At 44.8% G+C, this 16,168-nt stretch overlaps 1 protein-coding gene across 1 annotated transcript in view; it reads left to right on the forward strand.

The window, feature by feature from the left end:
• Positions 1–394: 394 nt before the first annotated feature.
• Positions 395–16,168, forward strand: part of LOC116100329 (zinc finger protein 850-like) — a 53,879-nt gene continuing 38,105 nt past the window's right edge. The window contains exons 1-5 of the mRNA XM_031384144.1: positions 395–1,461; positions 2,724–2,852; positions 4,632–4,758; positions 6,123–6,221; positions 10,178–11,540. Of these exons, the coding sequence (XP_031240004.1) occupies positions 2,799–2,852; positions 4,632–4,758; positions 6,123–6,221; positions 10,178–11,540 (1,643 nt within the window). The 5' untranslated portion in view covers positions 395–1,461; positions 2,724–2,798. The remainder of the gene's footprint in view (positions 1,462–2,723; positions 2,853–4,631; positions 4,759–6,122; positions 6,222–10,177; positions 11,541–16,168) is intronic.

Below are 16,168 nucleotides of genomic sequence, written 5' to 3' on the forward strand. Positions count from 1 at the left end.
TCCCAAGCCTTCTTCATTAAAAGAAAACCACGCCCGAAGTGGTGGTGCACACTTTTAATTCCAGCACCACGGGAATAAAGGCAGGTGGATCTCAGAGTTTGAGGCTAGCCTGGTCTACACAGATTCCAGGCTAGCAAGGGCTGCATAGAGAGAATGTCTCAAATAGATATTTAAAAAGGAAGAAAAACTGGTAAAAATAGCTCAGGTAGAGGGCGTGGGTGTGATGGTGTATGCCTTTAATGCCCACATTCAGGGAGCTTACTGGAGTATCACTTCAAGTTCAAGGTCAAACTGGAGTCCATAGAGAAATCTAGGGTCATTTAGGGAGACCGCAGCTTAAAAAAAAAAAAAAAAAAAAAAAAAAAACACCCAAACAAGATGCCCAAACCAGTATAAGGGCGCTCCACGCTGGACCTCAAAGCACCAGAGTTACTGCTCTAGGCCTAAAGACTTGGCCTTTTCGGCCCAACCCTGGATCCTGGAACCAAACTCCCTCTGTTCAGGCCTGCAGAGGATGCCACCGAAGCCTCCCTCCTCCCCTTGTGCGCATGCGCACTGCTGCAGCGAGCCAGAGACACACACATACAACCCCTACCCCCAACCCCCTTCCCCTGTCCAGCAGCTGGGGACCTGGCTTGCAGCCTCCGCAGGGCTAGAAGCCCAGAACCTAGTCAAAGAAACTGGTGGCACTCGGACTCTCAGGTCCGAGATCTGATGTCCCAGAGCTTTCAGCATCACGATCTTCCGTCGCACTTTGGTGCGGCCGCTGCAGCGCTGACCGCGCTCGCGACCCACCCTCCCGGGATACCCGTCACCTGGGTGGCCCGCGGGCTCGTGCGGCCTACGCTGTTCTCCGGGGACCCGCTCTGAGGACCCCTGGGGCTCAGGTGGCCGCTCGTGGGTACAGCTGCCATCCTGACGCGCTGCACCTACACCCCGGCCTGGCTGTGGACAAGGACCGAGAGGGAAGGCGGGTCCGTGATTTGCACCGGCAGGCCTGGGGAGCAAAGAGCCGGGGGACACCTCGGACCAAGAGGCTGGGCAGCCCCCGGAGTGGTAACCCCTGAAGCAGAGTGGCCCAAGCAGTAAACTCGGGCACGGGTGACTGTGGGCTGCTGCAGTCTATCTCGCTTGCTGGGATGCAGACGGGTGGGGTCACCAGGGACCCCTGAAGTGTGGAAGAGGATTCTGATCAAGTTCAGAAAAGCATAGGGGTGAAGCCAGAGGACGTGGTGGCACACACTTGTCATCTCAGGATTTGGGAGGTGGAGGCAGGAGGAGAAGGCACTCAAGGTCATCCTCTGCTGCCTAACGTTGGGTTTGAAGAGATCCCGTCTGAAAGGAAGGAAAAAAAAAAAAAAGGAAAACAAGGCCTGGAGTGTCTTGAAGTCGCTCTGCCAGTCTTCAAAAGATGCCCTAGAAGCCAGCAGCCACTACTTTTGTTTAAAAGTGAGATTATGTGTGAGTTTCTAGAGCTTCTGTGTTGCTGTGAAATGCCTGATTTTGTTTGTTTGTTTTTTTTAATTTTGAATATGGGTTGGTTTCATTTCCTTCCCTTTGAAACCATCTGTGAAAATGTTTTATTCAACTGTGAGTGGTATCACTGCCACTCCACTAGGATCAGGCGCTCAAGGCCAGCCTGGGCTACATTGAGACCCTGTCTTAAAAACAAAAACAAAAACAAAAAACGAACGAACTATTCATTGCTTTGGGTCTGAGAATTTCCCTGCATTTTCAGTGGGCAGAGACTTGATCAGTATTCTGCTTTTAACGTGCAGGGCCTGCAACCCTATGGTTATGTAGCACCCATGTGCTATACATTTAGTTGTCCTGTTTTATTTAGGATTCTCTAATACAGAAATGCCTCTGCTAAAGTCTGATGTGTGATTGGTTAAGGACTAGCATGTTATTTAAATGTATGAAGTGGTAGCTGGAGGGACCACTGAGGCGCTTCCTCAAGCCCCTACACTCATCGGGTTTCTTGTTTTGTTTTAAGATTCATTTATTTTATGTAGTGGAGTGCTCAGTCTGCAATCAGAAGAGGGCACCAGGTCCCAGTATAGATGGCTGTGAGTCACCATGGGATTGCTAGGAATTAAACTCAGGCCCTGTAGAAGAGCAGCCAGTGCTCTTAACTTCTCTCCAGCCTGCACTGGTCATTCTTGTGCGGCATTGGATCAGCAGCAGCAGCCGATGCCTCTCTTGGGGTTGGGAGTTACAAACCCAAGGGCTGAAGCTAGAGTTCTGTGACAGAGCACTTATCGAGCACCGGCTGGACTGCAGGCTTCAAAAGACTGCAAAAACAAACCAACAAAGACCAGGAAAGCACATTCTTTCTTTTGCAATTTATTTTTATGTATGTGCACCTCTTACATGTATCAGAGGAGGCCACGATAATGCGTTGGGTCACCTAGACCTGGAGTAACAAATGGTTGTAAGGAGCATGTGGGTTCCCCGGAATGGCAACCAGTGCTCCCAACCACTGAGCCGTCTGACCACCCACCCTACACAGATCTGTTCTAAGCAGTCTTCTAGGTGATCCTGGTGTACACGGAGGTCTCACTGCCACATTTTGCAGCTGAATTCCCTGTAGTTTTGAGGAGGATGCATTTCTGTATAAGCCATCTCTCACCTCTCACGGTTTGTGTGTTGGAAGCCAGGTTGTGTATAAAAAGGGAGAAATGGGATAATGCAGTGACTTTTACATTTTTACATTTTGGAAGCTCTGGGACAGTTCTGCTCTCGTGGCTGCTCCCTCTCCCTCCAGCTCCAGCCTCTGTGAACAGCTTCTCTAGAACATGATCCTTGGGGAAGGACAAGCCAGTTCTTGCAATTCTGGAATCATGGCGCATGTAAGTTGGTTTCTCTGTACTTGATATTCTGTATAGATCGCTATTGACCTATTTATGTTTCGCATGTGTGCATATAAACGTGACAGTCCCAACTTTTGGAAGTTAGTTTTCTCCCTCTCCTGTGTGTGTCCTGAAGTTTGAACCCAAATGCATCCTCAGCTTCCCATGTGGGTGCGAGTAATCAAGCTCACTCGTGTATGTATTTGCATTTACTCATTTTGGGGGGCGGGGATGCCACAAGTGTCTGTGGAGGTTAAAGGGTAACTTTTGGGAGCCAATTCTCCTTCCGCCGTATGTAACCCCAGGATGGAACTCGGGTTATCTGGTGGTGCAGCAAACACGATTTCCCTTGCAACTGCCCCTTCATTTTTATTCTGTCGGGTTGTACAAATGCTCTATTATTTTGATGCTCTGCTATTTTGAAACTTCCTAACAAAATCCAGTCCTAAAGCTGCACACACCCAGTCTCTTCCATTCCACTGAGGGTGGGGCCTCCTCTGCACTCTTCTCTCCACCTTCATCCAAGGGCACGCTGGCTGAATCAGTCCCTAACATGGGCTTATTTGGTGTGAAGCCCTGAAGATCAGATATCTTCTTCTTAAAACAACACTGCCCCATAGAATTATAGTGTGAGCAATAACTACATATGTAAATTAAAATTTTCAATTGTTGACATTAGTAAACAATTGTTGACAAGTAAACAATATGACATGCAAGACACATATATGGTCTTACTTATTTCATTTATTATTATTAATTGTGTAGTGTGTGTATGTGTGTGTATGTGTATGTGTGTGCGTGTGTGTTTGAGACAGGGCTTCTCTGTGTAACCCTGGCTGTCCTGGAACTCATTTCTGTAGACCAGGCTGGCCTCAAACTAAGAGACCCAGCTGCCTCTGCCTCCCAAGTGTGGAGATTAATGGTGTGTGCCACTACCATTCAGCATTTTTATTATTTTTAACATATTTATCTAATTTTATTGTGTGTGAGTATGCATGGGTATACATATGCATACCACATGCATGCAGGAGCTCTCAATGTCACATGAGGATATTAGATCTCTTGGAACCAGAGTTACAGGTGATTTTGAGCCAAAATCTGTGTTCTGCGAACCAAAGCTGGATCCTCTTCAAGAGCAGCAAGAGCTCCTGACCTCTGAGCTGTCTCTCCAGCCCCTTTAAGACACTTTCTCAAAATGTTATTATTTTTTATTTACATGTCTAAGTGCATGTATGCAAACATGTGTTATGAATTAATATAGGTTCTTGGAACTCTGGTCCTCTGTAAGAGCAGCAAGTACTTCTAACTGCCGAGCCATCTCTCCAGTCTCCTATGGCTGTGATAGGCTCATATATTTGAAAACCTGGTCCCTAGTTAATGGAACTACTTGGGAAGGATTAGAAGGTGTGGCCTTGTTGAAGGGAGCATGTCACAGGGAATGTGCCTTAAAGCTTCAAAAGCCCACAGCAGGCCTAGCCTCTCCCTCTCCCTCTCCCTTTCTCTGTATGTATGTCTGTCTTCTCTGCCTGCTGCCTGTGAGTCAGGCTGTAAAGCTCTCAGCTACTGCTCTAGAGTCCTGCCTTTCTACTTCCCACCATGATGATAATGGACTAACCTTCTAAAACTATAAGGGAGGCTCCAATTAAATGCTTTCTCTTATAGGACGTGGCTTGGTCATGGTGCCTCTTCACAGCAATAGAACAGTGACTTAGACACACACACACCCATACATTTTATCTCATTTTATCTTACACATGGTACACTGGTTTATCATTGCAGAGTATGGTGATGTTCAGAGATGTGACCGTGGACTTTTCTCAGGAAGAGTGGGAGTGCCTGAGTTCCTACGAGAGGGATCTGTACAAAGATGTGATGCTGGAGAACTACAACCACTTGGTGTCACTTGGTAAGCTCATCTGTATCAAACCACATCCCCAGAGCCGACATTCTAACCACAAAGACCCTCTCTTTGTGGTTTAGAACAGGCATCTCTGTGAAATACTTTTATGGTTCCATATAACTAAAATACATAGTTATAATTTAACTTTTATAAATATAATGTATATTTTATATAATTATAAATTATATAACATAAAATGTATAAAACTTACAGCATGCTGGGCACTGGTGGCACATGCCTTTAATCCCAGCACTTGGGAGGCAGAGGCAGGTGGATTTCTGAGTTCGAGGCCAGCCTCGTCTACAGAGTGAGTTCCAGGACAGCCAGGGATACACAGAGAAACCCTGTCTCAAAAAAACAAAAAAACAAAAAACAAAAACAAACAAAAAACAAAAACAAAAAAATCCTTACAGCTTATAAAAACAACTTTTAAAAGGGTGGGGTTATAAACAAAAATAGAACTCTGGCTCTGCCTTTGATCCTAAAAGAATCTAATTTTAATGTTTTTCCACCCTGGTAGCCATCTTAGTTTTGAAGACTCGATTAAAATTAATTATTTATCTATTTTATGCATGTGAGTACACTGTAGCTGTCTTCAGACACACCCAGAAGAGGGCGTCAGATCTCATTACAGATGGGTGTGAGCCACCATGTGGTTGCTGGAATTTGAACTCAGAACCTCTGGAAGAGCAGTTAGTGCTCTTAACCGCTGAGCCATCTCTCCAACCCTAAATAGAATCTTGCTTTTGTTGGTCCTGGAGCAACAACTGAGCGGTTAAGAGCTCTGGCTGCTTTTGCAGAAGACCTAAGTTGGGTTCCCAGCACCCACATGGCAGTTCACAACCACTGCAACTCCAGTACCAGGGGATCCAACGCCCTCTTATGGCCTCTGAGAAAACTGCATGCACATGGTGCACATGTAGTCAAAACACCTAAATACACAATAAAAGCTTAAAAACTAAGTTAAACAGCTGGGCATGATGGCACATGCCTTTAATCCCAGCACTCAGGAGGTCAAGGCAGGTCAGTCTCTGAGTTCAAGTCCAGGCTGGTCTACAGAGTAAGTTCTAGGATAGCCAAAGCTACACAGAGTACCCCTGTCTTGAAAATCCAAAATAATAATAATAATAATAATAATAATAATAATAATAATAATAATAATAATGTAACAATAATAATAATAATAAAAATAAACTCTGTGTGTGCCTCCCCACAAGGTCTTGTGTACCTCATCTTGTGTTCACTGTGTAGCTGTGACACCAAACCCCTGATCCTTCCTTCATCTCCTAAGTGTTGGGATCATAGCCGTGCATCATCCCACCTGGCAAATAGATCCATTCTTTAAGTATATTCTGTTCTTTTCTTTCAAGCAGACTGTTCCATTTCTAAGCCAGATGTGATCACCCTGTTGGAACAAGGGAAGGAGCCCTGGATGATTGTGAGGGCTGAGAAGAGAAGGTGGAGCCAAGGTGAGTAAATGCTCAGCAGGCACAGGCCACGGTGTGTGACTGTTACACATCTGCTGCTTGGAGGATGTGCCTCTAAGATGCTGATGGGGAGGTTGGAGGACACGCCCCTAAGATGCTGTGGGGAGGTTGGAGGACACGCCCCTAAGATGCTAATGCAGAGGCTGGAGGACACGCCCCTAAGATGCTGTGGGGAGGTTGGAGGACACGCCCCTATGATGCAGGGGGAAGAGACATGAAATTTGGAAAGAAAACTTAGATCTTTCAGCATGAGTCACCAATGACCTTTTCTCTCTACTTCAGTTTGCCATTTGTTTCTCATATGTCCCTTCCCTTTCAACCAGGGGAAGCTTTCTTGTCTGGTGATAATCGTTCTGCCTGTTTTATATCTAATTTCTTCATAGATAATCTTTTGTATTTTAAATCTGCCCCAGTGCACGCTTAAGAAACATCCAAATTATTTTTATTTGTATGGTTGCTTTGCCGGTATGTTTGTCAATGCATCGCTTGCATGTCTGATGTCCGCTGAGGCCTGGAGACCACAGCTGCAGGTGGTTATGGACCACTATGTAGGTGTTGGAACTTGAGCTCTGGTTCACTGGAAGAACAGCCAAGGGCCCCTAACATCAGGCCATCTCAACAGACTGGGTTTTTTTTGTTTTTTGTTTTTGTTTCTGAGAAAGGCTCTTACTATATTATGCGGCTGATTGTGAACTCTCCATCCTCCTGTCTCAGATCATCTCCAGTCCTGGGCCTACAGGTGTGTGCCACTATTCCCACTTTGTATTTCAGTTTTCCTGTACCAATGTATTATTCTCATTTCATGGGATTTATATTTAGTAATGAAGTCATACAGTAAACGGAGATAGAAAAGTGGCTCAGCTGTTAAGAACAGGTAAAATCATACAGAATCTGGGTTCCGTTCCCAGCACCCACACAGTGGCCCACAGTCATCTGTAACTCCTGTTCCAGTGGACACAGTCCCCTTTTCTGGTCTCCAAGGTCACTGTATGCTCATGGTACACACACATGCATGCAGGCACAACACATGTAAAAGTTAAAAAATAGCAAGTCCATACTTGTGTTGGGGAGGGAAGCAGCTCAATGGTTGAGCAGGTGTCTAATCATCACCAGCACCACACAAGATAAAACAAAAAATACATGGCTTATTAATATCTCAACATGGCTAGGAGTGGTGATTCATGTCTTCAATTCCAGCACTTTGGAGGCAAGTGGATCTCTGTGAGTTCAAAGCCAACCTGGTCTAAAAGTAAGTTCCAGGCTAGCCAGGGATATATTGTGAGACTGTCCTGATGGAAGAAAACAAACCTAAAGTGATTAAATGATTTGAAGAAAAGTAGATAGGGTACTGATATGGTGGATTAGAATAAGGTTTAGGGACGAGAGTAATTTGAGAGTGATCAGGAAAATAGAACCAGTCTGAAGAGGCTCTGGTTGGCTAAAGATGGGATCCCTTGAACATCAGTTCACATAACCTCAATGCCTTGCAACACATAAAGTATATTTTATTCCATCAACGCATCTTTGGTTTTGCTCATTCGTGCTGGATGTGGTGGTCCTAGGGATGGAATCCAGGATCTCACTTGCCCGGGCACTCTACCACAGCTTCAGAGTCCCCGCTGGTCTGTGTGCCCTCCCATCAGTCTTTGTAACTAATGTCTCCCGTCCAGTTATTCCTCCCAGCCCTATGCTCTCAGAAATAAGACTCAGACTCAAAATACATTACAGATACCTCAGCCTTATGCCAGTGCTCAGGACTCATCTCAGACTAGACCAAAACTTAGATAACCCATTTATTTTAACCTATGTTCTGCCACATAGCTGGTTACCTGTGCTCAGGTACCATGTGTCCATCTCCTCACATCTTCCTGGGCTGATCTCAGTGCCTCCTTTTATTCCAGAATCCTTTGCGTGTTCCACCTCCTATTTTCTGCCTAAGCCATAGGCCATAGGCTTTTTAATTGACAGGTATGGCACCCATACAATACACATGATATTCTCTCTACATTCCAGAGCAGTCATCTCAAGTTTCATAGAAGAGCATCTCCTTAATCGTGAATAGCTTCAGTTGCTTGCGGAAATGTAACTTCTTATCATAGTCAAACTTGGGTACAAATATGGTAATTCCTTACAGCAGAGCCTGTTGATCTACACAGGAATTTCATGCTTGAGACTGCTCACAATGCCAAATTCTGTTTAAAGAAAAAAAAAAAAAAAAGACTGGGTCTTATTATATAACCCTGGTTGAAATGGAACTCACTCTATAGACTATGCTGACCCTGAAATCACAGAGATCCACCTGTCTCTGTCTCCTGAGTGCTGGGATTAAAGGTGTGTGCCACTACATCTCACCCTTAATTTTTATTTTCAATTGTGTATCTGTATGTGTGTGTGCACATGTGTGTGTTGTGTGTGTTTGTGTGTGTGATATTCATCTGTGTGTGCATGCACATGTGTGAGTGTGTGTGTGCTTGCAAGCATGTGTTTCTTTGTGTATGTCTGGGGTCCGTGTGTGAGTGTGCTGTGTGTATGAGTGTGTGTGCATGTGTAGGTGTGTTTGGCTTTACTTATCAGTGCCCTTGAGAAACTGGTCATCATGGTTACATGAATTGTGGATTGTCCAGTCTCGGCACTGTGTTGCATTCCTGTGGGGTCATTTACTTAACTGTTCTTCTCCTGAAGGAGAATTCTTTCCAGTTTGGGCATGTTACAGATAATGTTACTATATGATATAAATTCTTTTTAAAAACATACAGTTTTCTTTTAGAAAAAAAAATTATTGAACTAATGGGCTGGGAGCGTAGTTCAGTGTAGAAAGCTTGCCTGCTATGACTGAAGCCCGGGATTTGATCCCCTGCAGCACATAAAACTAGGCTTGGTGCTGCATACCTATAATCCTATCTATACTAGGGAGATGGAGACAGGGCGATCAGGAAAATTAAGGTCATCTTTGGTAACATGCTGAGCTCAAGACCATCCTGGCCAACATGAATGAAACCCTGTCTCAAAGAAAATCAGAGCAAACAACAACCTAAAACTGTATGAAACGCTGTGTAAAATCTGTATCTGTGTTAGTATACATTTACGTGGCTGTTTGCCTGCAGTTTACCTATACACCATGTGTGTGCTTTGTGCCTGCAGAGGCCAGAAGATGCTGCTAGGTCCCCTAGGACTGGAGATACAGATCGTTGTGTGCCGTGTGGATACTGGGAACAGAACACGGTCCTCTGCAAGAGCAGCAAGTTCTCTTAGCCACTGAACCATCTCTCCAGTCCCTATTTTAGCAGTTTAGAGGAGGCAGGTATGAGCTATAAGGAGCAAAGGGGATAATAATGCGGATATGGTAAATACAAGTCATAGTATTCTCACGAAAATATGCTTTATTCTGCTTTAAAAGACAAGTCGTTCAGTTGTTTTAAGTAGCAAGGCTTGAGAAGCAACTCAGCGTATAAGTGTGCTTAGTGTATTTGCAGAGGACCTGTGTTCAGTTGCCAGAACCGGAATGGCAGCTCGCACCTGCTGCAACTCCAGTTCCAAGGGATCTGGCCTCCATGGGGGTATGTGATGCACATACACTCATGCAAGCAAACGCAAGTGAAATACGTAATACTTAAAAATAAATTTAAAGTGGAGAGTCTCACATTTTGATCCACACCTAGATTATCTAGACGTACCATCTTCTGTATCCTTCTTAAGCTTTTTTAAAATCACATGATTTGGGGGCTTTTAAGTCCGTTCAGCTGTTTGTTTTGTCTTCTTTTCCTTGTCTTGAGCGAAGTCTCGTAATGTAGCTCAGGCTGGCCTGTAACTAAAGCTTTTACCTGGGCCTCCCGCGTGCTGACAGCACCCCCTGCTAGAGGTTTGTTTTCATTACTTTTATTTCTTTATTTCATCCAGATTAGGCCAGTGTCATGCGCTTATCTTCCTTTCGCTTTCAGACCTGGAATCCAGATACAGTGGTAAAGTGTTATTTCCAGAAAAGAATACTTATGAAATTAATCTATCTCCGTGGGAACTAATGGAAAGAATTAAAAGGCGTGGCCTCAAAGACTCCCTTTTGGAAAAAGACTTTGAATATAAAATATTGGAAGAACAAGAGAACTCTCGTAGGGTATATTTCAGACGCGTGATAAAAACCACCCCTGGAAAAAGACCTCCTTACCGAAAACGCACATCTATTAGCCTCTATCAGAAAACTCCTAACCGAGAAAAGCCCTACGAATGTGAGGAGTGTGGGAAGGCTTTCAGAGTCCGTCAACAACTTACCTTCCATCAGAGGATCCACACCGGCGAGAAGCCCTACGAATGCAAGGAATGTGGCAAAGCCTTCCGCCAGTGCGCCCACCTCAGTCGCCATCAGAGGATCCACGCTTCTGACAAGCTCTACGAATGCAAGAAGTGTGCAAAGATCTTCACATGTAGCTTGGACCTTCGAGGGCATCAGAGGTCTCACGTGGGCGAGAAGCCCTACCCGTGTAAAGAGTGCGGGAAGGCCTTTCGAGTCCGTGGACAGCTCATGCTCCACCAGAGGATCCACACCGGCGAGAAGCCCTATGGCTGCACCGAGTGCGGCAAGCGCTTCCGGCAGGTAGCGCACCTCACTCGGCATCAGAGGCTCCGGGGCGGCAGCTCGCGCCACGAGTGCACGCAGTGCGGCCAGGCTTTCCTGTGCAGCACGGGCCTCCGGCTGCATCACAAACTGCACACGGGAGAGAAACCCTACGACTGCAAGGAGTGTGGGAAGGCGTTCCGGGTGCGGCAGCAGCTCACCTTGCACGAGAGGATCCACACCGGCGAGAAGCCCTTCGACTGCAAGGAGTGCGGGAAGACCTTCAGCCGCGGCTACCACCTCACCCTCCACCAGAGGATCCACACCGGGGAGAAGCCTTACGAGTGTAAGGAATGTCGCAAGTTCTTCCGCCGGTACTCGGAGCTCATTTCACACCAGGGCATTCACATTGGGGAGAAGCCCTACGACTGCAAGGAATGCGGGAAGGCTTTTAGGCTGTTCTCCCAGCTGACCCAGCACCAGAGCATCCATTTCGGTGAGAAGCCCTACAAATGTATGGAATGCGAGAAGACTTTCAGGCTCCTCTCACAGCTTACGCAGCATCAGAGCATTCACACGGGCGAGAAGCCCTACGACTGTAAGGAGTGCGGGAAAGCCTTTCGGCTCCACTCGTCCCTCATTCAGCACCAGAGAATCCACTCTGGCGAGAAACCGTACAAATGTACAGAGTGTAAGAAGGCCTTCCGTCAACACTCACACCTCACCTACCATCAGCGGATTCATAAGAATTCGTAAGGATCCGTCTATGAATCCTTGCCTTGCAACTGTATTAAGGAGCAGTAGAAAATTAGAAAATTCTAGAAGAAAAAAGGTTTTTAATCTTTTTTTTGCTTTGTGTCGTATGTAACAACAAAAAAGGTCAAAGGAAAAAATAATGTTAAACTTTTGAAAATTCTTTTGTAAATATATAAAAAGTTTTTTTTTCTGTACTGTATACGTACCTAAGGGCATCGTCAGGGTGCCAACTCATTTTAAAAATTAATAAATAAAAAGAAGTGTCGTTTAGCTTGCATTGCCTGCATAAACTCTCAGAGCTACTGAAAGTGGTTGCGGTACAGTTCTTAGAGAGTTTCCTCAGAATCTCGCAGAGTCATATGGGATTAGGAAGTTGTATCAGGAAAACCATTTTGTAACATACAGTAGAGCAGCGATTCTCATCCTGTGGATCACGATCCCTTTGAGGGGAGACCCACCCATTCACAGGAGTCTCCTAGGACCCTCGGGACACAGATTAGCATTATGACCCATCACAGTAGCAAAATTACAGTTATGAAGTAGCAGCAAATGATTTTATGGTGGGAGTCACCACAACCTGAGGAACTGTATTAAAGGGCCACAGCATTAGAGAGGCTGAGAACCGCTGCTTTAGAATTCAGTCATCAGGGGATACTTGGTAGTGAATAGGTCAGGCTGACAGCATCTGAACCTACTGACCCATCTTGCCACCAATGTCTTCCACTGTGACATTGTGATATTGACACCTAACTAGACGCACCAAACCTCTAAATCGATGAGACAACTATCAACAATTTTAAAAAAATGAGTAAAAAAAAAAAAAGTATGATCTAGGTCGGATCTTCACAATCCTTCTTGTGTGTTTTTTAAGCTTTCTACATATTCAAGAGTGGTGTGAATTTTGTTTGTAAAAAAAAAAATACTTTCTTAAAAGTAATAAAGACTTTTTTATGGGTAGTGATGTCAGACATGAATTATTTCACTGTGACCACCCACAAGAGCTGTTTCTCTGCACCACATCAAAACACAATTGGTCTTTCTACCGCAAGTATAAAATACAATCAAATCCAAGCATCTCTACTCCTGACTAGTGCATTGTATACTGGGGTCTTTGAGGTATGATAATCTGAAAGTTCTCATATAAAATCTGAAACTTGATAGTATTTAAGATAATCCTCCAGGAAACATACTCTTTTGTTTTATTTTGCTTCCTTTTGTTTTGTTGTGTTATGTTTTCTTTTCTTTTCTTGGAGATGGGCTCTCGCTGGCCTGCCTCAGACTCACTGTCCCTCTGCCTCAGCCTCCTGAGTGCTGAGATTATAGGCATCCACCTCCAAACTTGGCTATGGGGTGATGCATTTTTAAAATGGTACTGTAGTTAAATGAGAATATTAACACTGTGTGTATAGAGAATCTCTTTAAGCATCACTGCTGTTGAAAACATTTAATCTCAAATGAGGTTTATACTCTGCTTTTCCTCATTTAGCTCCCAGATAAAAGATGTGCAACCTTTATATTTATCATAAGCTTTCATAGGCACTAGATGTACCGGCCTATCCGGTACAAAGCTGAGCAGTCCTCTGAGCGGGGAGTAAGAATGATTCTAGAAAAGATTGAAAAGGAGACTCAGAGACAAAGGTTAGAAATCAGGAGGACTGTCTGGTCAGTACTGCTGCAGCCCTGAGTTTAATTCTCCTAGGCTTTATATACTTTACAGTATCATGGGAAACAAAGTCACAAGCCAGCAGAGACAATGACTGACGTACATTCGATATGGGTATCCATCAGGAGGCCTCCTTATTGCTCCTTGTTCCTTCCTCCAAGATTAACAGAACATTCAGCCCCTCACTTTGAGCTCCAAGTGTATCCTCGTTTATCGTTCCATGTGTCAGCAAGCCAGGAAATCTGCCAGTAGACCCTAGCCTGACTTGACACTGCCTGACAGGCAGGCTTTCACAGAAGCAGATGAAATGGCTCCCGACAACTAGAGTTGGGCAGATATCTACATATCTAAGTTTTTAGAATCTGCTTCCCATCAATAACCCCAAACAATAATTTGCCCTATTCTGTCTGGGCTGCTCTTAACTTCAATTGGCCAGCCCTCAAGGCCAAAATTTTATGACTCACCTTACTCATGGCATCTTCTCCTCTTCCCCCAGTCTTCTCTCTCCTCGTGGTTCTCCTCTGACCCCAAGCCCAGACATCCTAAAACCCCACCCCCATCTCTTCTGCTCAGCTATTAGCTCTCATCATCTTTATTTGACCAATGGTTTTAAATTAAGGAGCAAGGTCACAATGTGTGTGCACACATATTCTCTTGTCCTTTTGGGAAACCAGGCCTTTGGGGCCAGTATTTATCATTACAATACATAATACATAGCAAAAGGCCAAACCTCAACATATCACCTATCAATAAGAAAGCCTATGGCCAATGAGCTGAGGCAGGAAATAGGAGGTAGGACACTGGCAGAAAGAGAGGCTTTTGGGAAATAGTGAGAGGCATGGGAGATTCAGTGTGGAACACTTAGAAGACAGATATAAACCAGCAGGTAGCTGAACTCATGAGAGAATAAATAAGAGATTTGCCCCAGACTTGAACACATGAAACTGAGGAGAGGTAACTAACCATATGGAAAACAGAATAGTTTGAATGGGTTAAATAAGTTACAAAATAGTCAGGGAATGAACCTAAGCTGTGGTGTCAGTATTTATTAATAAATAATTAGTCTCAGAGTCTTCATTCTGGGAGCAGAGGCTGGGAAGGAAAACCTGATTTATTCTTACAAAAGTGTATTACAATTAGTTTTTGTTTTTTTTTTAGAAAATGAAACTAAACGCTTATCCAAGCAAATAAGTCAGATTTCTGGGCTACTCAACCTAGCTATCTCAGGTGAACGCTGTCACTCGAAGTCTGTGAGTGTGACTAGGATATTAGCAACAGTGAATACATCCCCAAGTAAAGGAGAAGATCCCATGCTGGGAAATCTAGTCCTTACAACACAGATCCCCATACAGGTCCATTCCCAGGGCATGGCAACCTACATAAAGCCTATATATCCGCTTGCTGTTTTTCAGCAGTAATTAGAAGTTTTAACCTTAAGGAACAACCTATGACTGGGCAACAATACAAATAAATCCTCAAAGCATAATTCTATGCCTAAACGGACATAAAGGATGGCACCCTGTCAGGAAGGTAGCTCAGCTGGTAGAGTGCTGTCTAGCATGCAGGAAGTCCTGGGTCAAAGCCCCAACACTGCCTAACAGTGGCACACACCTAAAATCATAGAACTTGAGAGTAGACACAGGAAGGTCAGCGATATTGGGGCCCAGGAATCACCTCACAGACCACACGAACAATGATACTTTACTGAGCATACACCCCAGGCACCCCAGGACTGGTCAACCAGGAACATGGTCCAGATTCGGGAACTGAACCATGAATCTGAGTTAAGGTCCTACAGGGCTTTTAAAGCCTGAGATTCATAAACATCTCTGTCAGACCATTCCGCTAATCAGCATTAAGAACATGTCTCTGTTGTACACTTGTCCCGCTCCCATTGTTTAGGGTAGTCAACGATGGCAGGGGACTTGCTAACATTCATGTCTTAGCTTGCCAACCAGGATGTCAGTTACCCACATGTATGTCTCTTTCTGCCAAGCAGAATGTCAGTTTTCAGTGAGGTCTAGGGAGCTGAAACTTTACTGGAACCCTACTCAAAATGCAAGTCTTATCCCAAATAGTTTCTTGTATTGGTGCAGGTGTCTCTCTATGTTGGGGTTCACCCCAGGGACAGCTTGTAAAAGCAAATGCCATAAAAAAATTCATACACAAAGCAGGAAGTGCTGCTGGGTGGTTGGTTCATGTCCAAGCTTACTGCGGGTAACTAGACAAAGCAGTTCTACTGACTTTTATTGTGATTGGTTTCCGAGGGCACAGAACATAACAGAATATGCAATCAGCTTGGGAATTAGAGAGTTTCCTAACAGCAGCAGAAACATATGTGAAAGTTTCCTTATACTATTAGTAAAGGAACAAAATGATAGGCTAGCCAGGCAACAGTTACCCAGGGTCTTAACAATTTACTCCCTTAACAAGCAAGAGTTCAAGGCCAGCCTGGGCCTTGTGTGGTGGTTTGAATAAGTTTGGCCCAGGGAGTGGCACTATCGGTACGTGTGGCCTTGTTGGAGGAAGTGTGTCACTGTAGGGGTGGGCTTTGAGACCCTCCTCCCAGCCACATGAGAGACAGTTTTTCTCCTGGATGCACTCAGATCAAGATACACATCTCTCAGCTCTGCATGCACCATGCCTGCCTGGATGCTGCCATGCTCCTACCTTGATAATGGACTGAACCTCTGAACTTGTAAACCAGGCCCAATTAAATGTTGTTCTGATTTTTTTTTATTTTATTTAATCTTTTTTTTTTACACTCCAGATTTTCTTCCCCTCCCAGTCCACCCTCTGACTGTTCCCCATCCCATATCTCCTTCTCAAACCCCTGTCTCCACAAGGATGCCCCCACTCCTCCATCCCTCACCCCATCAGGCCGCTGAACTCTCTGGGGCCTCCAGTCTCTTGAGAGTTAGGTGCATCTTCTCTGACTAAACCCAGACCCAGCAGTCTTCT

This window comes from Mastomys coucha, unplaced genomic scaffold, assembly GCF_008632895.1.
Source record: "Mastomys coucha isolate ucsf_1 unplaced genomic scaffold, UCSF_Mcou_1 pScaffold21, whole genome shotgun sequence".
Taxonomy (NCBI): domain Eukaryota; kingdom Metazoa; phylum Chordata; class Mammalia; order Rodentia; family Muridae; genus Mastomys; species Mastomys coucha.